General features: G+C 31.1%; 3 protein-coding genes across 7 annotated transcripts; 1 reads left to right on the top strand and 2 right to left on the bottom strand.

Annotated features, from left to right (window-relative positions):
• Positions 1–5549: 5549 nt before the first annotated feature.
• Positions 5550–6335, bottom strand: LOC115878235 (protein BUD31 homolog). Its single transcript, XM_030894662.1, is given in 4 exon segments — positions 5550–5709; positions 5792–6051; positions 6054–6080; positions 6147–6335. Coding segments are annotated over 4 exon segments (432 nt in total). The 5' UTR covers positions 6241–6335; the 3' UTR covers positions 5550–5658.
• Positions 6336–6728: 393 nt separating this feature from the next.
• Positions 6729–21440, top strand: LOC115878232 (phosphoribosyl pyrophosphate synthase-associated protein 2). Of its 5 annotated transcripts, none has more exons than XM_030894659.1 (7): positions 6729–6838; positions 13843–14063; positions 14114–14402; positions 17472–17606; positions 17693–17833; positions 19179–19325; positions 20226–21440. In XM_030894659.1, the coding sequence occupies exons 2-7, from the start codon at positions 13867–13869 to the stop codon at positions 20382–20384; spliced, it is 1068 nt and encodes a 355-aa protein (XP_030750519.1). In that variant the 5' UTR covers positions 6729–6838; positions 13843–13866; the 3' UTR covers positions 20385–21440. The 5 variants fall into 5 exon arrangements, with proteins under 5 accessions (XP_030750519.1, XP_030750516.1, XP_030750518.1 ...); XM_030894656.1 differs by lacking the exon at positions 6729–6838 and adding an exon at positions 13246–13371; XM_030894658.1 differs by lacking the exon at positions 6729–6838 and adding an exon at positions 13278–13394.
• On the bottom strand, positions 12035–12841 carry LOC115878234 (protein BUD31 homolog). Its single transcript, XM_030894661.1, has 3 exons — positions 12666–12841; positions 12310–12599; positions 12035–12232 (listed from the first exon to the last, which is right to left on the bottom strand). Exons 1-3 carry the CDS (start codon positions 12757–12759, stop codon positions 12182–12184), a joined length of 435 nt encoding a protein of 144 aa, XP_030750521.1. The 5' UTR covers positions 12760–12841; the 3' UTR covers positions 12035–12181.
• Positions 21441–24215: the final 2775 nt, after the last annotated feature.

The following is a 24215-nucleotide window of genomic DNA, read 5'->3' as shown; positions in this document are numbered from 1 at the left end:
TCGAAAGGGTGAAATTTTGACACTAAAATATTATTAAGGTACACAAGTTATAATTGCGAAAATAGTTTTTATTTATTATTAAGAAACGAAGAAAATTGTTGGCAGACATTTTTCTCGTCGCTAAAATGCCGTCGGACAACGCTAAACAGCAAAGAACATAACCGTATGCAAAAGGGCTGACTAAAAGATCGTGGCTAAATCAGCGGCAGATCGCAATATTACTCTAGCGCTTTCAGGAAACGCTCGCCGCCTCATCCATTTAAGTATAGATAAATCATGTATACGATTTTATTATAAATATATTTTTTAATTATTTCCATAACAGATATCATACATTTATTATTCTGTCTCACCTGTCTCACTATTTATTTGTATTTGACTCATGGTACTGCAGATCCTCGCTCTAGCAAATGAGTCTTCCTCTGAGTCGATATCTGCACCGTAAAATTTGTATAGACTTACATGTATTATGTTTCAATCGATAACGCGGCGAACGTTTCCGGAAAACGCTTAAATGGCAAGGTCACAGGGCGAGTCTTAAATGAGTGTAAATACTTTTCGGGGTGATTTCGACCCCAGGAACAGATCTATGAGTTTTTTTCGCAAAAAAAGATGTTGAAAATCGTGCATTTTTTTTAATTTTCCTGTATATTTTAGAAAACTTTTTAGAACTGCCTGTTTACCGCAAATTTACCCACGGTATAATGGTTACGACACTAAAATACTATATATTATACTATACACTAAAATAATCTATTTTTTAAACAGCTTTTTAAATAAATAAATATGACATTCCACCAATCGGCATGCATGTATGCCATATTTTTTTCAAAATTTCATCCTTCTTTCGCGTTGTCTGCCGGTATTTTAGCGACAAGAAAAATGTCTCCCAACAATTATCCACGCTTCTTAATAATAAATAAAATCTATTTTCGCAATTATAACTCGTGTACCTTTTAATATTTTTAGTGTCAAAATTTCACTCTTTCGATTGGCCGCCCCCGCTTTAAGCCCCAGGATCGCGCTGGCTGTAGAGGTGGGAATTCTAGTTCCTTGGGAGGAACTAGTTCCTTAGTTCTAGTTCCTCCAGAGGAATAGTTCCTTGAACTAGGTCTTTAGTTCACAATAGTTCCCGTCTAACATTGACATCCCCCTTGCTTGCTAATTCGTTTCGTTGTCAGTCAGAACTATTCACAGTATGATCTATATAATTCTTATAATGTACGGAGATATAACGAGACGTGTAATTGTGTATGTTAAAAACATAGAGGAAAGTTTTATTGCAGATAAAAAAAATAAAAAAAACTCAAATCAGAATTTAAGAAACTATATCTCAAATCAATTGGAGCAAATATTACAAAAATTTTACTAAAAATGCATTTTTCCTCACTTCAGACTTTTTGTTTTTGTCTAAAAATTCAGAATATCTACTTCGTTTTATAAGATATTTCTTAATTGTAGGGACCTAAAGTGAAACATTCCCATAAAATATTTAAAAAACAAACTAAAAATCAAAAACAGTCCCACGACAATTTTCTGTGGTAATTACGCCACGCCGCGGCCGCTGTGGCAATAGACAATCCATCGTCGTCGCCTTGTATTATATCTCGGATCTGCCGACTGAATAGATTCCCGTGAACTAGTCTTTTAATAGTTCCTCTATGTCCGGATCCGATAACATACGGCTGGCACTCCTCACGCCTGCCTAGCATCAATCGCGCTGGCTGATCCATACGTAAACTATTTTATTTAGTTCCTCTAGTTCCTTTAGGTCCGGATCCGATACCATACGGCATAAGGCTGGTACTCCCCACTCCTGCCTAGCATCGACCGCGCTGGCCCGATTCGTTCGTACGTAAACTAGTCTTTTATTTAGTTTAGTTCCTCTAGGTCCGGATCCGATAACGTACGACTGGCACTCCCCACTCCTGCCTACCATCGGGCTACTAGCCGATCCGTCGCATATTATTCTATATCGGTCACAGTCTCGATCCCGGAATAGGTCCTGAGGAACTAGTTCTTTGAGAAACCAGGAACTAGTTCCTTTCGTTCCGGGGTCGCAATAGATCATTGAAACTAGTTCGTTCACGAACTACACACCTCTAGCTGGCAGACATGACTATTTCAAAATGGTTACACAAAAGGATAGTTCACAAGAAAAATTAGCCATGTAACGATGATAAGGTTTTTTATGTAGCCAGATCTTCCTCTAGAACTCTATAAATGTTCATACATAAACGCGGATTATCAAACGTATTACAGATATTACACACTTTAATATGGCAACACTGAGAATTAGAGAAATTGAGTGTTTTTTGAGTTGGCCGCAGGACGAGTGGTGGCCCCACCGAACAGCACTTGAGACGTAAGGGGAAATCAAATCAGCCTTGTCACGAATTTGCCCGTTGGGTTGCGTATCTTCCCAATTCTGCAATCAACGGTTAAGGTGTGATTTCCTAGCGACGGCTGGCGTCCAAAAAAAAGTGCGGCGCGAAATTACTTCGTGAGATTTAATTAAATAATCATAAATAACCCCAAAAATGTTTTTAAAAAAATCGTGGTGATATTATTCAAGCATATTTTATAAATCCAACAGATACTGATTTTTCACGATTCTAGATCAGTTATATCTTGTTATTTAAAATGGAAAGCAGGTTATGTTTTATATTTAATCATAAAAAAAGTTTATACATTCCTAGTCTTTCTCTAATAAAAGAAAATAGATAGATCTATTTACATTACGAATACAGTTGTTTCAATAGCGCATTTACATTTTTATGCCTGGTAGTGTTTCTGTTTTCATTATTAAGATTTATTAAAATCAATTTTCTAAACTTAAGGTTAAATAATATATTGTCCTATTATATTTTCATTCGCATAGTACAAATTTCTAACGAATAAGGAATCTATAATGAATGCAAGGATTTCAAGTATACTCGATGTTTTTATTGTATTTTTTTGTAGGATTGTATGAAGGTAGTAGGTATATTTTGTTTGTAAAACGGTTTTATAAACAAGGTTATCTTAAACAAACAGTTGTTATGTAATTTTATGTAGGAATTGAAAGTATTATTGATATTGTTTTTTGATCAAATTTTTTGTTGGTAAAGAATTGTAAGAAAAACGAAAGGTATCTTTAAAGGAATATTAATAATTTCCATATAACAAATACATTTTTATACTATTTTACTAGTGCACCTGGTTAATGCAGGGATTTTTTTGTTTATTTACCCAATAAATATAACTCTTCTGCTGAAACTTCCTTGTTTCAACATTTCACATAGTAACGCTTTAGTTCACATTGAAAATACCTAGACAGTGTATATAACTGTGTGTACAGGGTGTCCCATTTTAGTGAGTTTTACAGGGTTTCTCGTTTATGAGTAAAGGTAGAAATATATACTTAAGTCATTAAAGTGATATAAATCAAAAAGAGACTTAAGTTTTCTGGGAGCTTGCAGCTCTGCTTTATTTAGTTAAGTTATATCTCTATAAAAGTTTTTGATATTTTGTACAGGTCGTAAGTTATTTGCATTAAACTGAAATTTTTTAATAACATTTAAAATTAAATTTACGAATATTCAACCGGAACGCAGAGCTTATCTCAAAAATATATTGTATTCATTGTTTAGGTATTTTTCCTTTGTATCGCAGCGTTACCAGACAGGTCAAATGTGGACACAAGGAAAAGTTATGTGAGAAACACTATATATTTCTTAATACCATCTCAAAAACAAGGGCAAGTTAGGAGTGAGCCACTTTTGAGACTCCCCGGTATATATTTATTTTTTCAAAATATCAAGGCATTTATTAGTATTATAATTTATTATTATTTTTAAATTTTTGTTAATTTATATCTTTAGTGGCACACAATACTCAAGTTTGTAGCACCTAAGTTCTATATTATTGACAAAAAACTCGTTTTTCTGTTTCATAAGATGTTGTTTTATCGTTATTGATTTTGTTGTACAATTTATTAGTTATTTTCAGGTTAATTTTAACTTTTATGTTTAGTGGCATTTTAGTTATTTTATGATAAAAGAGTTATTTTTAATTGATGTAGAAACTGATCTGTGTTTTTATGGTTATATATTTGTTTATAAATTATTACTAGCGTTTTTCATTAGTATTATACAATATGATCGAAAATAAAACAGCGTCAGCGATGGCTATGAAATGAAGATCGCTGTCATCTTATATGTAAAATTATATGTGGAACGTCATCGATCGTCATTTCCAAGCCAACTGGATGCCATTTTTCTCGATCATACGGTACAATATGATCGAAAAAAAAAACGGCGTCGGCGATGGCTACGATCGCCGTCATTTTATATGTAAAATTATATGGGGAATGTCATCGATCGTCATTTCCAAGCAAACTGGACGCCGTTTTTTTTTTCGATCATACGGTACAATGTTTTTATATGAGTGTAACATTATTTATGAGTGTAACATTAAAAAAATATTCTCCACGTGAATATGATTTTGGCTAAAAAATACTAATTAAAAAATAACAGAATTAAGAAATATGAAATAATTTTGAAATTAAAAAATTAATAAGAAAAATTTGATCGGCTTTATTTTATTTTATCTCTGATAACTTTTTCTCTTTTCGATATTTGACATGACTCGTATCTCAATTTAAATATAACTTGTTTAATTAATTGTAATTATATTTTCTTTTAGTTTAAATTCATTCTGGTTCTGCTTTATTTACAAAAATGATTGCTTTGACGCATTGCGCCATATTTGGGAAAGTTATGCGAGAAAAACTATACCTAATGGCGTGTTTAGCGATAAGAAAGTGGTTTGATATAGTATTTTTGTAACTTTCACTAACCTATCAAAAATCTTGTATGGCTTAAGAAAATGGAATTCAGATTTATACCTATGGCACTTTTTCTATGTTGTTTATTGATGTTCTATTTAAAAATTTCAAAATACACTATAATTTAGTTCCTATACTAGTCATATAGCACTGTTATTTATATAGATAAGGAAATTAAGCACTAATTTAAAAGAAAAAATGGCTTGACTAAGATTTAAGCTCCAGATATTTGAAATGCAGGGTTTAACAATAATAAAAAAAATAAATATAAAATCTACATTGTTATGTTATTAACATTTTAAAATTCTTGTGTCTTGTATGTATTTTATATTATATTACTCTGCTTAAACCTTCGAATGTTTATGATTTATTTACATAAAACACTTCAGGTAATATTTTATATGAAATCAAAAAAATTATATTCTCCAGTTAATATTTTGTTTACATCTGAAGTGTCTTATACAATGTATAAATTAAAAAGAAATAAAATAGTGAATTTGAAACCTTCTATTTCAAAGGTGAAATATATTTTAATACATATAATATATATACCCCTAAATAAAAAGCACTGGTTTCAATATCACTTTTTATTGTTTAATTAAAATAAATCAAAATTAAATTAGGAAACAATTACTTGAAAATGACTTTCTTAGAGTAATTTGTTTTTAGGTCAAAAATGGAGGATTACTTTTGTAGGCCTAATACAATAAAATATTGCTAGTCACAGAATGTCTTATTTTATTAACTAAATCTATTAATAATTATGAAATATAATAATTTATTCATTATTTATCTTAAAATATATGTATTGTATAAAAAAAACTCAGGCCTCAACCTGAACATCCTCGACATCCACAATGGACACATTCAACTATTCTGCCCTGAAAATATATAAAATTACAGTTATTACAACATTCGAAAGAACAATTGTTATTAGAAACTCAAAAATCAAAGAAAATGTACCTCTTCTAATTTGCCCTTAGGTACTCGACAAATGCAATTAGTCCCAAAATTGGTGTCCCTCGTTTGAATACACCTTAAACAACATAAGTTTTCGTATCCTTGTTTTTTCCATTTCGCTATAAGGTTCTTGTCCGCTATATTTTCATTTAAACAATACTCGTACAGTTCTCTGGAAATTGCCTTTCTTCTATAAAACAGGTCGTAAATGTATCTGGATTTCTGATGGTGGATTTTGAAAATAGGCCATAACGACTCGTTTTTCGTTTACCCTCGTGCGATTCAGTTTCAGCTAAATTAAATAAACATACCAAGTTAAATGTCTTCTTTTTATCTTTTCATAAACGAATATATATACCTTCTCTCATTTTCTGTTCTAGCTCATCTAAGGTTGGTTCTATTAGCTCCCATCCTTCTGGTGGTGCTTTTTTGCTTCTTCGAACTTTAGGCATAATAATAATATAATATATTTCAAGTAAAAATTATAAATAAATAAACCTAAACAAACTTCAGAGTGAAGTTGTCGTTGTCAAATTTTGAGGTTATAATTGTCAATCCATAGATAAAACACCGATATCATATTCGTCTACATTTTCTGGATCATATAAAAAAAATTGTGACTGACTTTGGCAGCACTTGCTGATAGATATATATGACATATGCGTACCTTGTAGATGTTGCCAAATTGTATGTCTATTTCTTAGGTCTATTTAAAGAAAATTTAAACAGACAGAAACAGACAAACAAAGTGGCAACATCTACGAGGTACGAATGCGTCGTATGGGCAACTTGGGCAAATTGCAGATTGCAGCAAATCAACAGCAAATACACAACTCAAGGTCAGCCACTGAAAACACACCATTAGCCCTTTATCTATGGTCGTAAAAGCTTAAATGTCGGCAACTTGTCAAAAACTTGTTTTCTGTTTTCTATCTATGGTCAGAATTATGATCATCAAAATCAAAATAATATGTTTATTTAAACAATTGCTATCTTTTTGCTAAAGTACCAGTACCTAAAAGCGGCATTACTGTGTTATTTTACGTTTTGGTATGTGAAATCTCTTATCTTTTGTACGTATATGTCATAAGCTAGAGTGTTTTCTTTGAGAAAGCATATTGTGGTAAAATATTTTAAAAATCGCAAGGCATTTGAGAAATTCTGTTTGGATTGTATTGTCATATATTTCCTTTTAAAGTGCTTTTAATAGTTAACGTAAACTATAATATAGAATTATGTTTACACTATTATAAGTATTTTTACTTTTCTATAAGTTTCTGATACGTGCAGAGGTGTTTGTTTATTTCCTGTTTATTTCTCAGGTGCCTTGCTAAATAAAGTCCCATAACGTTGATTTATAATTAAATATTTGTAGTATTCAAATATATTGAAAAAAGATACCTCAAGGTTAAATATGTTTTCAGTGATAACTTTACATTGATTTTAATTGATTTATTGATATTTTATTAGCTGTTTAGAGATCTCTGAATGTACCTTTTTTCTGTTTTAGATTTTGAAGTGTTAACTAAGTAAGATGGACGCTCCAAAGACATCTGACATCATTATTATAGCGGGTAATTCACATCCTGAATTAACCAATTTAATTGCTAGACGTTTGGGAGTATCTATGGGCCAATGTGCTATATATCACAGGAGTAATAGAGAGACTATGTTTCAGATAGGGGACTCAGTTAGAGGAAAGGATATTTTTATTATAAGGCTGGTACTATCACACACCCCACTCCGGCCTAGCATCGACCGCGCTGGCCCGATTCGTTCGTACGTAAACTAGTCTTTTATTTAGTTTAGTTCCTCTAGGTCCGGATCCGATAACGTACGACTGGCACTCCCCACTCCTGCCTACCATCGGGCTACGCGCGCTAGCCGATCCGTCACATATTATTCTATATCGGTCACAGTCTCGATCCCGGAATAGGTCCTGAGGAACTAGTTCTTTGAGAAACCAGGAACTAGTTCCTTTCATTCCGGGGTCGGAATAGTTCATTGAAACTAGTTCGTTCACGAACTACACACCTCTAGCTGGCAGACATGACTATTTCAAAATGGTTACACAAAAGGATACTTCACAAGAAAAATTAGCCATGTAACGATGGTAAGGTTTTTTATGTAGCCAGCTCTTCCTCTAGAACTCTATAAATGTTCATATATAAACGCGGATTATCAAACGTATTACAGATATTACACATTTTAATATGGCAACACTGAGAATTAGAGAAATTGAGTGTTTTTTGAGTTGGCCGCAGGACGAGTGGTGGCCCCACCGAACAGCACTTGAGACGTAAGGGGAAATCAAATCAGCCTTGTCACGAATTTGCCCATTGGGTTGCGTATCTTCCCAATTCTGCAATCAACGGTTAAGGTGTGATTTCCTAGCGATGGCTGGCGTCCAAAAAAAAAAAGTGCGGCGCGAAATTACTTCGTGAGATTTAATTAAATAATCATAAATAACCCCAAAAATGTTTTAAAAAAAATCGTGGTGATATTATTCAAGCATATTTTATAAATCCAACAGATACTGATTTTTCACGACAGTTATATCTTGTTATTTAAAATGGAAAGCAGGTTATGTTTTATATTTAATCATAAAAAAAGTTTATACATTCCTAGTCTTTCTCTAATAAAAGAAAATAGATAGATCTATTTATATTACGAATACAGTTGTTTTAATAGCGCATTTACATTTTTATGCCTGGTAGTGTTTCTGTTTTCATTATTAAGATTTATTAAAATCAATTTTCTAAACTTAAGGTTAAATAATATATTGTCCTATTATATTTTCATTCGCATAGTACAAATTTCTAACGAATAAGGAATCTATAATGAATGCAAGGATTTCAAGTATACTCGATGTTTTTATTGTATTTTTTTGTAGGATTGTATGAAGGCAGTAGGTATATTTTGTTTGTAAAACAGTTTTATAAACAAGGTTATCTTAAACAAACAGTTGTTATGTAATTTTATGTAGGAATTGAAAGTATTATTGATTAAGGTTTTTTTGATCAAATTTTTTTGTTGGTAAAGAATTGTAAGAAAAACGAAAGGTATCTTTAAAGGAATATTAATAATTTCCATATAACAAATACATTTTTATACTATTTTACTAGTGCACCTGGTTAATGAAGGGATTTTTTTTTGTTTATTTACCCAATAAATATAACTCTTCTGTTGAAACTTCCTTGTTTCAACATTTCACATAGTAACGCTTTAGTTCACATCGAAAATACCTAGACAGTGTATATAACTGTGTGTACAGGGTGTCCCATTTTAGTGAGTTTTACAGGGTTTCTCGTTTATGAGTAAAGGTAGAAATATATACTTAAGTCATTAAAGTGATATAAATCAAAAAGAGATTTAAGTTTTCTGCAGCTCTGCTTTATTTAGTTAAGTTATCTCTCTATAAAAGTTTTTGATATTTTGTACAGGTCGTAAGTTATTTGCATTAAACTGAAATTTTTTAATAACTATTAAAATTAAATTTACGAATATTCAACCGCAACGCAGAGCTTATCTCAAAAAAATATTGTATTCATTGTTTAGGTATTTTTCCTTTGTATCATAGCGTTACCAGACACGTCAAATGTGGACACAAGGAAAAGTTATGTGAGAAACACTATATATTTCTTAATACCATCTCAAAAACAAGGGCAAACTTATTAATATATTATTTTGTTATATGTATATTATACATATACCATATACGGGGTGCGTCTCAAAAGTGGCCCACCCCCTATAACTTTTTTATTTTTTCAGATAAAAAAAAACGAGATTTGGTATGTCAGTATATGACATAAATTAGGATTGATTGACGTATTCAATTGTTTTTGGTCACTTTCTGTTTCGCCGGAAATTACTACAACTTTTGATTTTTAAATGGCACCCTCCGTATTTTTTTACTTTATTCGATAGAAAATGACATTTTGAATAGAATGACATATCATATGTCAACTTTTGACATTCTCGCTTACTAAAAAATTGTATTTTAAAATTTAATCTAGAGTGCCATGGTTATGTTAAAAACACTAATCCTTAATCAAGGAGCCTTGGAAAAATAGATTTGATCGTCTAATGTTTTTAGTGTCTTGTCCTGGCAAGTTAGAAAATGCTCAAATCGTATTTTTAATCATATCTCAATTTTTTACGAATAATTTTTGATACCACACACTTGGGTATTTCGTGTCAAATTTTCGTTACAAACTGCAAGTTATAATTTCAAATAAACCATATGCGAAAATGTCAAAAGTTGACATATGATATGTCATTCTATTCAGAGTGTTATTTTCTGTTGAATAAAGTTAAAAAAAATACCGAGAGTGCCATTTAAAAAACAAAAGTTGTAGTCATTTCCGGTGAAACAGAAAGTGACCAAAAACAATTGAATACGTCAATCAATCCTAATTTATGTCATATACTAACATACCAAATCTCGTTTTTTTAACTGAAAAAATAAAAAAGTTAGGGGTGAGCCACTTTTGAGACGCACCCGGTATATATTTATTTTTTCCAAATATCAAGGCATTTATTAGTATTATAATTTATTATTATTTTTAGATTTTTGTTAACTTATATGTTTAGTGACACACAATACTCAAGTTTGTAGCACCTAAGTTCTATATTATTGACAAAAAACTCGTTTTTCTGTTTCATAAGATGTTGTTTTATCGTTATTGATTTTGTTGTACAATTTATTAGTTATTTTCAGGTTAATTTTAACTTTTATGTTTAGTGGCGTTTTAGTTATTTTATGATAAAAGAGTTATTTTTAATTGATGTAGAACTGATCTGTGTTTTTATGGTTATATATTTGTTTATAAGTTATTACTAGTGTTTTTCATTAGTATTATACAATATGATCGAAAATAAAACGGCGTCAGCGATGGCTATGAAATGAAGATCGCTGTCATCTTATATGTAAAATTATATGTGGAACGTCATCGATCGTCATTTCCAAGCCAACTGGACGCCATTTTTTTTCGATCATACGGTACAATATGATCGAAAAAAAAAACGGCGTCGGCGATGTCTACGAAATGAAGATCGCCGTCATTTTATATGTAAAATTATATGGGGAATGTCATTGATCGTCATTTCCAAGCAAACTGGACGCCGTTTTTTTTTCGATCATACGGTACAATGTTTTTATATCAATGTAACATTATTTATGAGTGTAACATTAAAAAAAATATTCTCCACGTGAATATGATTTTGGCTAAAAAAATACTAATTAAAAAAATATAACAGAATTAAGTAATATGAAATAATTTTGAAATTAAAATTTAAAAAGAAAAATTTGATCGGCTTTATTATATTTTATATCTGATAACTTTTTCTCTTTTCGATATTTGACATGACTCGTATCTCAATTTAAATATAACTTGTTTAATTAATTGTAATTATATTTTCTTTTAGTTTAAATTCATTCTGGTTCTGCTTTATTTACAAAAAATGATTGATTTGACACATTGCGCCATATTTGGGAAAGTTATGCGAGAAAAACTATACCTAATGGCGTGTTTAGCGATAAGAAAGTGGTTTGATATAGTATTTTTGTAACTTTCACTAACCTATCAAAAATCTTGTATGGCTTAAGAAAATGGAATTCAGATTTATACCTATGGCACTTTTTCTGTTGTTTATTGATGTTCTATTTAAAAATTTCAAAATACACTATAATTTAGTTCCTATACTAGTCATATAGCACTGTTATTTATATAGATAAGGAAATTAAGCACTAATTTAAAAAGAAAAAATGGCTTGACTAAGATTTAAGCTCAGATATTTGAAATGCAGGGTTTAACAATAATAAAAAAAATAAATATTAAATCTACATTGTTATGTTATTAACATTTTAAAAATTCTTGTGTCTTGTATGTATTTATATTATATTACTCTGCTTAAACCTTAGAATGTTTATGATTTATTTACATAAAACACTTCAGGTAATATTTTATATGAAATCAAAAAATTATATTCTCAGTTAATATTTTGTTTACATCTGAAGTGTCTTATACAATGTATAAAATTAAAAGAAATAAAATAGTGAATTTGAAACCTTCTATTTCAAAGGTGAAATATATTTTAATACATATAATATATATACCCCTAAATAAAAGCACTGGTTTCAATATCACTTTTTATTGTTTAATTAAAATAAATCAAAATTAAATTAGGAAACAATTACTTGAAAATGACTTTCTTAGAGTAATTTGTTTTAGGTCAAAATGGAGGATTACTTTTGTAGGCCTAATACAATAAAATATTGCTAGTCACAGAATGTCTTATTTTATTAACTAAATCTATTAATAATTATGAAATATAATAATTTATTCATTATTTATCTTAAAATATATGTATTGTATATAAAAAACTCAGGCCTCAACCTGAACATCCTCGACATCCACAATGGACACATTCAACTATTCTGCCCTGAAAATATATAAAATTACAGTTAATACAACATTCGAAAGAACAATTATTATTAGAAACTATCAAAGAAAATGTACCTCTTCTAATTTGCCCTTAGGTACTCGACAAATGCAATTAGTCCCAAAATTGGTATCCCTCGTTTGAATACACCTTAAACAACATAAGTTTTCGTATCCTTGTTTTTTCCATTTCGCTATAAGGTTCTTGTCCGCTATATTTTCATTTAAACAATACTCGTACAGTTCTCTGGAAATTGCCTTTCTTCTATAAAACAGGTCGTAAATGTATCTGGATTTCTGATGGTGGATTTTGAAAATAGGCCATAACGACTCGTTTTTTCGTTTACCCTCGTGCGATTCAGTTTCAGCTAAATTAAATAAACATACCAAGTTAAATGCCTTCTTTTTATCTTTTCATAAACGAATATATATACCTTCTCTCATTTTCTGTTCTAGCTCATCTAAGGTTGGTTCTATTAGCTCCCATCCTTCTGGTGGTGCTTTTTTGCTTCTTCGAACTTTAGGCATAATAATAATATAATATATTTCAAGTAAAAATTATAAATAAATAAACCTAAAACAAACTTCAGAGTGAAGTTGTCGTTGTCAAATTTTGAGGTTATAATTGTCAATCCACAAATGTCAATCCATAGATAAAACACCGATATCATATTTGTGTACATTTTCTGGATCATATAAAAAAAATTGTGACTGACTTTGGCAGCCCTTGCCCTTGCTCATAGATTTATATGACACATGCGTACCTTGTAGATGTTGCCAAATTGTATGTCTATTTCTTAGGTCTATTTAAAGAAAATTTAAACGTGATTTAAACAGACAGAAACAGACAAACAAACTGGCAACATCTAGAAGGTACGAATGCGTCGTATGGGCAACTTGGGCAATTGCGGATTGTAGCAAACACACAACTCATGGTCAGCCACTGAAAACATACCGTTAACCCTTTATCTATGGTCGTAAAAGCTTAAATATCAGAAACTTGTCAAAAACTTGTTTTCCGTTTTCTATGGTCAGAATCAGAATTATGAATCAAAATAATATGTTTATTTAAACAATTGTTATCTTTTTGCTAAAGTATCAGTACCTAAAAGCGGTACTACTGTGTTATTTTACGTTTTGGTATGTGAAATCTCTTATCTCTTGTACGTATATGCCATAAGCTAGAGTGTTTTCTTTGAGAAAGCATATTGTGGTAAAATATTTTAAAAAATCGCAAGGCATTTGAGAAATTCTGTTTGGATTGTATTGTCATATATTTCCTTTTAAAGTGCTTTTAATAGTTCAACGTAAACTATAATATAGAATTATGTTTACACTATTATAAGTATTTTTACTTTTCTATAAGTTTCTGATACTTAATATTTGTGCAGAGGTGTTTGTTTATTTCCTGTTTATTTCTCATGTGCCCTGCTAAATAAAGTCCCATAACGTTGATTTATAATTAAATATTTGTAGTATTCAAATATATTGAAAAAAGATACCTCAAGGTTAAATATGTTTTCAGTGATAACTTTACATTGATTTTAATTGATTTATTGATATTTTATTAGCTGTTTAGAGATCTCTGAATATACCTTTTCTCTGTTTTAGATTTTGAAGTGTTAACTAAGTAAAATGGACGCTCCAAAGACATCTGACATCATTATTATAGCGGGTAATTCACATCCTGAATTAACCAATTTAATTGCTAGACGTTTGGGAGTATCTATGGGCCAATGTGCTATATATCACAGGAGTAATAGAGAGACTATGTTTCAGATAGGGGACTCAGTTAGAGGAAAGGATATTTTTATTATTCAAACAGGGACAAAGTAACACAAAGTTTAATTTTAAAGAGTATTGTTTAATTTCGATTTTTTAGGGATGTTAACAATAACATTATGGAAATGCTCATAATGGCTTATGCCCTTAAAACTTCATCAGCCAAATCCATTGTCGGAGTCATTCCATATCTTCCCTACAGCAAACAGTGTAAAATGCGTAAGCGTGGTAGCGTTGTTTGCAAACTAGTGGCTCAAATGATGGTGAAATCTGGTATGACACACATCATCACCATGGACTTGCACCAAAAAGAGATTCAGGGCTTCTTTGACTGCCCAGTCGATAATTTGAGAGCCAGTCCATTTTTGTTGCAGTATATTCAAGAAAGTGTAAGTTTATTTTAAATAATTGTGTATAGTTTATCCAGCAAAATAATAAGTTAATAGGGTGAATATGTCAGTTGTTAACCAAACATGTATTGTAGTCCTTAAGTGTTTATTTTATTTACTTTTTCTATTCAAGAACTATAAAATATGATTCGCCAGTGCCAAATTTCCAAGAAATTTGGCTTAAATAATCCATTTAAGTCTTGAAACGACTTTTGACTGGTAGGTAATTCTCAATTTACCAATTGGAAGTCAGTGGCGTTGATGTAGAAAGGCGCTTATTTAGATAATATTTTGGTAAAATGTAAAATTTGAATTTTTTCTATTACATAATGATTTATATAAAGGTTTTTGTAACAAAATCATAATTATAACCCTGTTATTATACATCATAGATAAAAAATATTATTCCGCTTTATTCTAAAACTATCTTCAGAATCTAAAGGTGCGTATTCATTATCCGCACGAACGAACGAATGTTCGCTAGTGATATGGACGGGGACCGTACGATAGAAGCGTACGAGAAGACCGGAGGCATTTGTTGGTGAACGCCTTTGATGTACCGACTCGAAACGGATGGTCGAGCGAACGAACGAACGAACGGCCGCATGCGTTCGGTCCCCGTCTAAATATACCGCACTTTCATTCGTTCGTTCGTTCGTTCGGATAATGAATACGCACCTTAAAATAGCATACAAAAATTTTGAAATAGTTTTACATTATGAAACAACATTTTTTAATATATATTATAAAATATAAACATGAAATGAACAAAAAATTGAGAAAGTCCAAAAAAATACAATGCTACCAAAATCTTCTAAGTAAATCTAATTTTGCTATATCAGAATATATCCATCGATATGATATTAACGAACTTATAATATTAACATTACTTTATTGTTTCATACATTACTTATATTACTTAAAAAAGCTTTATACTTATTTATTTTTAGATCAGTAATAAGGTGCCTTGTTTTTAAAATTTAGTAGTAAACCGATCGTTTATGAAATTTATTTAAAATTAACTAATATATATTTTTTCTTGCATTTTCGCTTTCATTTACTATTTGTCAAAAATAATTAAGATATGTCAATTTGTCTTACCTGCTTCAGTAGCGTATCTGATGTTTGTCTTATTAAATAATTATTATCTATAACTTACTTATTTTTATAACAATTTTAATAACTATGTACTACTAACATTTATTGCCAACGTAAAATAAAACAACAAATTGTTGAGTCTACCCTACATTATATTTTTACACGGTTTGAATAAAATTTCTTCTGAGATAAACCGTAATATAAGTCGGCCATTTCAGGTCCCCATCGCGCTCTACCTAAGTTTTTTGATAGGCATCTTGCTTAATCTTTATCCAAAGTATTCATTATAATATATTTGTACGCATTTGGTGCATCTTGCCATTAAATAATGTATAGTCACCGTTATTAGGGCTCGAACACACTGACGACCAGGTCGCACCGGCCAGGCCGCAGCTACCTCTAAAACCATTAAATAAATGATATAGCGCACACTAACGTCCTGGCCGTCCGTTGGTCGTTGTGGCCAGAAGACTGCACGGAAATATTATTATTTTCTGCCGCTTGTTGCCGGTTTTCTTCCAAATTAATAATTTTTCAGATGAAATCCCTCAAATTCAAGGCACAATATTTTATTTTCTATAAGATATAGTGTTTTAGTGTAGTTTTTGCACACGTGCAGAAAATCCAAAGAAATAGTATACAGACTGGATCAAAGGTAAAATTAAATCTAATCCCTTTTTTATCAAGGGTCGATTCTAGTAAAAACTCAAAACATTTTTATATGACATATCTACTCTATTTATGGTTAGTATGATACCTGTTATTATACCTTTGAGTTTCGATGTTAAAAAATAAAAAAAATATTTAAATTTTTCTACAACCACTTGTTTTTTTTTTATTAAATTAGTTTTTTAGTTGTATTGTAGTCATGTACAAGGAGGACAACTGTATTTTAAATATTATAGGTATTTAATTTAACGTTTTTCAAACAGGGTTCCTTAGACTATATTTCTACTAGGTACATTATTTTGAAAAAAAAAAATTAAGAAAGTAACTTAAACATTCATAAAAATAGAAGTAATTACTGTTGTAGATTCTTCGTTATATTGTAAACATTGAAATAACTGGAAGCTAAACTTTCTACCTGCTTATATTTAGAGCCAGTGTCTGACGATCTTTTTTTACGATGGCCCTAATATGTTTACTTCTAAAGTCGATAAGGGCACCATATCAGTAGAAAAAAGAAACAGAATATCTCCCTTTTTGTCGGTCGCGCGTACACAATACTTTTTGTTTGTTGTGAATAGCAACTTCGCTTTTTAGTTAACTCGGATATTTTAACATTTCTGAAACAATACGTAAAACGTAAAAAATCGTTAGATTTGACAACTCTGTTGAAACTGGTCGTTCATCTGGCCGCAGGTAAAAACAATACATCCGGCCAGCCGACGGCCAGGTCGTTGCGACCTGGTCGTCAGTGAGTTTGAGCCCTTATACCGTATAATCGAAAAAAACGGCATCCAGTTGGCTTGGAAATGACGATCGATGACAGTCCTCATATAATTTTACATTTAAAATGACAGCAACCTTCATTTCATAGCTTCATTTATTATTTTTATCGCTGTTGGACTTTAAGACGGTTTTTTTTTCTAAGCTTTTATTTAAAAACCCTCTCCTAAATCTTAATAATATAAGAAAGTTTAAATACGATATATTTTTAATTGAATTATAGCTTCATTAAAATAAAAAAATTACCCGCCTATGATACGGAGAGTTCAGGTGTACTGAGAAACGAAAGACAGTGTTGCATTTCGCGGCAGAGTCGTCAGGGAACGACCGTTACGACGGAGACAACCTATCTATCGCTCGTGTCGCACTCGTTAGAACCTAAAACAATAACAAAACATTGTCTGACCGCATTTTCCAGCTATTTATGAATGAGTGTCATTATGGAATGCTCAGTCTATATTTTATTTTAAGTCTACGCTAAGGATAGATTAGTAATAATCTAATATTATTTTAATTTTTTAGATTCCAGATTATCGTAATGCTGTAATCGTTGCCAGAAATCCAGGATCTGCAAAGAAAGCCACTTCATATGCTGAACGTCTCCGTTTGGGAATTGCTGTTATACATGGTGAACAGAAAGAAGCTGAATCTGATGAGGTTAATAATTCATATTTTAATTTGCTAATAATATGTGTTATTAGAATTAATGTAAGTGTAGATATAAAAATATTCAATAATATTAGGTTGATGGACGGTACTCGCCTCCTACAGTACCCAGATCTCGAACAATGGACGCAGGTGTAGGAGTACCAATACATATTGCCAAAGAAAAACCGCCAATAAACGTTGTTGGGGATGTGGGAGGAAGAATTGCGATCATGGTGGTAAGTTTAAGTTTTTGAAAATACTACTGATATCAAAATTATTTGTAGTACTAGTATTAAAGTATCAGCAAAGTGCAACTTTTCTCAGATTTAATCTTTGTCTCCCTTCAGGTTTATAGGATCCCTCTAGCTTGCATTACTATTTATTTATTAAACCACAGCATCAACAGCCTAAGCCAATTACAGACATCAAATTCATATACGAAAAATCTTAAAATTATGTTCTATGTGTAATACAATACAAAAAAATCAATAAAAAGAAGTCAATAAAAATACAATTAGTCAATGAGGTAAAATGAACAAAAAAATAAAAATAATATTCAAAAATATTTAGTTAGTATATAGTAAATATAAATATCAATGACCTCTAAATAAATTTATTTCGATGTCATTAGTAAATATAGCAATAGCAAACATTAGACCAGTGTTTACAAGATCAAATTCGATTTTCAAAATATAATTCATTTACGGCGTAGAAAGCCTTGTCTAGTAAATAAGAGTTCAATGCTTTGCGAAATGAAGAAAATGATGTTATGGATTTGATTTCAAATGGCAGGTGATTGTGCATTTTTTTCGAGTTGTATAATATTGAACTTTTAACTAACTCTGAGCGTGGGGTAGGTAGATAAAGATCTTGCTCCGCCTTTCTGAGTGGATAAGTGTGAAATGGCCTTTCTTGAGAAGCTTATACATGCTTACATATTAGGCAAACGGATTCAAATATAAATAAGGATGGAAGAGTCAATATTTTTAATTTTTAAAAAAAGTCCTGGCAATGAGTTCTGCTGTTTAGTCTCAGTGAATATCGAACAGCTCTCTTCTGGAGCTTGAAAATGCGGTCAAATTGAGTCGCACAACACGTACCCCAGAATGGAAGGGCATACCTGAGGTGCGACACAAAAAGTGCATAATAAACAGTTCTAGCCACTGACAAGTTAAGCTCCTTAGAAACATATCTTAATGCAAAACAGGCAGAGCTTAATTTTTTCGACAACGCGTCGATATGCATGTCCCATTTCAGAGAATTGTCTACAACAAGCCCTAAGAATTTTACAGATTTTACGACGTCAATTGTTGTGTTGCTAAGTAAAAAAGGCTGCAGCGAGTTTTTATACGACAAAGCTTTAGTTTTAGAAATGTTGAGACTCAGGAGGTCCAAATCGCACCATGATTAAATGGTGATTAAGTCATTTGATATAATCCTATGAATTAAGCATAGCATACTCGGAGAAACTGAAATCTGACTCTAATTGCATTTGAAAGTATTCAAATAAAATACTTCAAAATTTGAATAATAAAAGGATAAATAATTTAAGTTAAATAAACAATATTAAAATTATTTCAGGATGATCTTATCGATGACGTACAGTCGTTTGTTGCTGCAGCTGAAGTATTGAAAGAGCGCGGGGCGTACAAAATTTATGTCTTAGCCACACACGGTTTGTTATCTTCCGATGCTCCAAGATTAATTGAAGATTCACCAATTGATGAGGTATGTTACGTTATATCTTTATACACAGACATTTTACTATATTTTCTTACAACAATTTCAATTATACATTTAAAATTTGATTTTGAAAGGAACTAACTATAAATATTTTACGCCATGTTTTTTTTAAATAATGCAAACTAATTGATTATTTTAGGTAATCATAATGTGTTTTAATTATTTTTATTGCATATACAGGGTGGCGCACCTCATTAGCCTCGGTTGATTATAGGAAAACAGAAAGATGTAGAAACAAAATATTTTATCGGTATATGTGGTAAGGCAATATGCATCATTTAAAATTATTTTGAAATGTACAGGGTGTGTCAGACTAAGACTCATACCAAAGTTATATTTTTTCTGTTATAATTTTTGGTACCCCTGTATACATTTAAGGGAGCAATAATTTTTTTTAGTAAAGTTTATTTCTGTGGCTTCAAAGGCAGCACAAGAATTAACTCTGAAAAGTAATGTACAGGGTGTTCACAAACTTGTTTATTATAGCATGCATATTTAAATATCTTTAAATATCTCAAAAACCAAAGCATTTGAACATATTAATTCCTTATAATAAATTCCTTATTTTATGCCCAAGAATCCAAAAATGAAATAAAATACCGGGTGTTCCATAAGAAAAAATATAACTTTGGTATGAATCTTAGTTCTGACTCACCCTGTACATTTCAAAATAATTTTAAATGATGCACATTGCCTTCCCACATATACCCATAAAATTTTTTGTTTCTATATCTTTTCGTTTTCGTATAATCAACCGAGGCGAATGAGGTGCGCCACCCTGTATAATTTCTTTTTTTTTTTGGTTCTTTAAAATGTTATAATGTTAAAATCTAAAACTTTTTTCTTGAATAAAATGGATACCAAAGAATAATTTTGACGTTTTAGGTAGTTGTAACCAACACAATACCGCACGAGCTACAAAAGATGCAGTGTCACAAAATCAAAACCGTCGACATATCTATTCTGCTATCAGAGGCTATACGCCGAATCCACAATAAGGAATCTATGTCTCACCTATTCAAAAACGTCACTTTGGAGGACTAGGAAACTCTTCGTTCTTCTATAGCTTATAAAGTATCATACATATGGGAAGTTAGATTGTTAGATAAGCTTCAATGAAATTTAATCCCTAAAAATATGTCAGATTTTCCTTTGGTTTGTTACCTTGACGTTTGTTTACTTATAGAAATAAGGGCTTAAAGTATATATAAATTAATTTTTATTAAATCTGTCTGTATATCCATCGTCCAACGTTACGTCATCATTGTTTATCTAATAACCGTTGATTTAGGGTGAGTCTGAGATCAGTTCACAGTGGTTCAGAAAATTACAAGTACGTTCTGAAATTAAATAATATAAAGGGCGCGTTCCACGTTTGTTAATACATCAACTAGTTATATTTGGTTTGTATTCATTTTGGTGATGTTTGAATTTATAATTTTAGGAACATTTTAGAAAAAACGAACGGATTTTAATTTTGTTTGACGCCATAGTTGATTTTTAATTGATTTTGACACGGCTCAGTATCAATCATAACCTCAAAAGTGACATAAAAGTTACCAATGTGTAGTAACTTTTGAAATAACGTAATATGACGTAGCATTGAACAATTGTTGTACAAACTATACCCGGAAAATATCACATTTGTTCTTGAATTAATTATACTTCATAAGACGTTCAAGGTCACACGCCATACTAAAATCTGAAAATTAACCTATATTTAAGCTTTAAAATAGTATAAGTGCAACATTTTCAATATCTAAGGAAACTACACACATCCGTGTACTTACATGAAGGTACTGAACCGTTATCTTGCAAAATTCCCTGAGTTTAAATTAAAACGCTGTTACAGTAGGCGTAAGACATTGCTGTTGTAATAAATTCTTACAGTTCTCGTCGCCTTTTTATTGTAGTTTGGAGTATTGGCATAAAAATCTAGACCATTACATTGTGTTGTAAAATTCTAATAATTTTCTTAGATCTTGAAAGCTCTATACGTATAGCATTTAGTTAAATTACATTGAAGCAATTCATTAGTAAAAAATTAACTGATTTGGGTAATTTTACATTGTATATCGCAAATAAACTTAAATTGTGTTGAATTTACGATTTTTATATTTACGATTAGATAAGATTCTTCTATATCCTCGGTAATTCCAAGATTCCCAAGTAATGCAGTGAAAAAAAATCTTTTATCCTGTGTTATAATCAGTTTATACAGGGTTTTTTTCAGACAACCTGTTCATTAAGAGCTTTACCGAATATTTCGAGGGCCGTCTCACTGTTGGAATTACATGTACATTTTCTTGGCAGTCGCTGGCATCAGTCGATTACAATTATATGGCAGGCACAGGCAGTAAAATGATATTTTGTCAGTACATGTCCATTTCTACCCAAGTGAGAGACCCCTCGGAATATTGAATGTTGACCCCCTGTTGGAATATAAGTATACGTACAGGGTGTCCCACTAAGAATAGCTCCCGGTTGTATCTCGGAAAGTATTAGTCGTAGAGCTTGCGGAAAAAAATATTTATGACTAAAAAGAGCATGAGAAATTGCTGGAAATTATTTTCAAGTTTGTACAGAGGGCGCAACTGCTATTAAAAATAAGAAAAAGGAGTTTTTACACAATTTTGTCTAGGTAACAGATACTATAAATAATAGATTCATAATCTTCAGTAAATTTTGCATATTTTTTGTTAGAACTGTTTTCCCCTATCTGCTAAAATAAAGTGGTGGGGGAAGGTTAAATCTATTTTTATTTAAACATTAATAACTCTAAACTGGATGAACGGAATCTAACAAACGGAGGCTCGTTTAAAAGAGCGTATCTTACTCTATGCGTATAAACAATAATAATAAGCTTTTGAATGTAGACGCTAGGGGGCGCTGTCTTACAATTTAACAAACATTGCGCGTTTTTTCAAAAAAATTAAATACGATAGTATGTGCTGTTTTAGCTGGTAGTAAAAGCTTAAAAAGTCAGCGAAAACCGCATCTTGATATCTTCTTTCAAACCGAAGATATTAGCAAAATTATAATAAATACAAAAAAATAGGCCCTTAATTACCTTATTTTTTTAACACGGTTGCAGTAGCCCTCTTGGTTATGACCATTCTAATAAAAAATAAGATAGAATAAGATAGATTAGTTTATTCTAAAATCGAATACCATAATACCAGATGTATTAATATCTAATAATTAAGATATCAATGACAGTGAATAAGAAACGACGACTCAGTGAAATCATGGTAGGTTCTGGAAAAAAGATCCTTTTGACATAATAGTATAAACTAAAACGTCAAAGAGTTATTAAATCAACATTTTGATAGTCTTAGCAGCGTTTTTTCTCTTTTGAAGAAAGGCATTTTTAGAAAAGCAATCAAAAGATAAAAAACGCTGCTGAGACTATCAAATTGTTGATATAAAAATATTTTGAGTTTAAACTATCTCTTTAAAAGCAACTTTTTTTTCCAAAGCCTACCATGAATTCACTGAGGCGTCGTTTCTTAGTCATGATATCTTAATTATTAGATATTAATACACCTAGTATTCTGGTATATTGTCGATTTTTTGAATGAAATAAATCTTTTCTATCTTATTTTTTATTAGAATGGTCATAATCAAGAGGGCTAGGGATACCGTATTAGAAAGATAAGGTAATTAAGGGCTTATTTTTTTGTATTTATTATAATTTTGCTAATAACTTTGGTTTGAAAAAAGATATCAAATATCAAAAAACGCGTAATTTTTGTTAAATTGTAAGGCAGCGCCCCCTAGCGTCTACGTTCAAAAGCTTAGTTTTATTGTTTATACGTTATAATATAGAGTAAGAAACGCTCTTTTAAACGAGCCCCCGTTTGTTAGATTCCGTTCATCCAGTCTGGAGTTATTAATGTTTAAATAAAAATAGATCTAACCTTCCCCCACCACTTTATTTTAGCAGATAGGGGAAAATGGTTCTAACAAAAAATATGCAAAAATTACTGAAGATTATGAATCTATTATTTATATTATCCGTTATCTAGGCAAAATTGTGTAAAAACTCCTTTTTCTTATTTTTAATAGCAGTTGCGCCCTCTAGCGACCACTCTACATACTTGAAAATAATTTTCAGCAATTTCTCATGATCTCTTTAGTTATAAATATTCTTTTCTGCAAGCTCTACGACTAATACTTTCCGAGATACAGCCGAGAGCTATTCTTAGTGGGACACCCTGTACAGGGTGTATGTATCTCTCCCTGTACAGGGTGTCCCACTAAGAATAGCTCTCGGCTGTATCTCGGAAAGTATTAGCCGTAGCGGCTGCGGAAAAAAATATTTATACCTAACTAAAGAGGCTATGGGAAATTGCTGGAAATCATTTTCAAGTTTGTATAACGACCGCTAGGGGGCGCAACTGCAACAAAAAATAAGAAAATGGAGTTTTTACACAATTTTGCCTAGATAAAGTGTACTATAAGTAACAGCTTCATAATCTTCAGTAAATTTTGAATATTTTTTGTTAGGGCCATTTTCCCCTATCTACCAAAATATAGTAGTGGGGGAAGGTTAGATCTGTTTTTATTTCAATATTAATAACTCTGGACTGGATGATCGGCATCCAACAAGCGAGGGCTCGTTTAAAAGAGCGTTTCTTACTCTATATTTTACCATATAAACAATAATACTAAGCTTTTGAACGTAGACGCTAGAGGGCGTTGTCTTACAATTTAACAAACATTGCATTGTTTTTTCAAAAAAATAAATGCAATAGTATATGTAATTTTAGCTGATAGTAATGAGTAGTAAAAGCTTAAAAAGTCAGCGAAAACCGCATCTTGATATCTTCTTTCAAACCGAAGATATTGGCAAAATTATAATAAATACCAAAA

Source organism: Sitophilus oryzae, unplaced genomic scaffold (assembly GCF_002938485.1).
Source record: "Sitophilus oryzae breed Bouriz unplaced genomic scaffold, Soryzae_2.0 scaffold_1502_pilon_pilon, whole genome shotgun sequence".
Classification (NCBI taxonomy): Eukaryota; Metazoa; Arthropoda; class Insecta; order Coleoptera; family Curculionidae; genus Sitophilus; species Sitophilus oryzae.
This window is presented reverse-complemented; position numbering and strand designations above follow the sequence as displayed.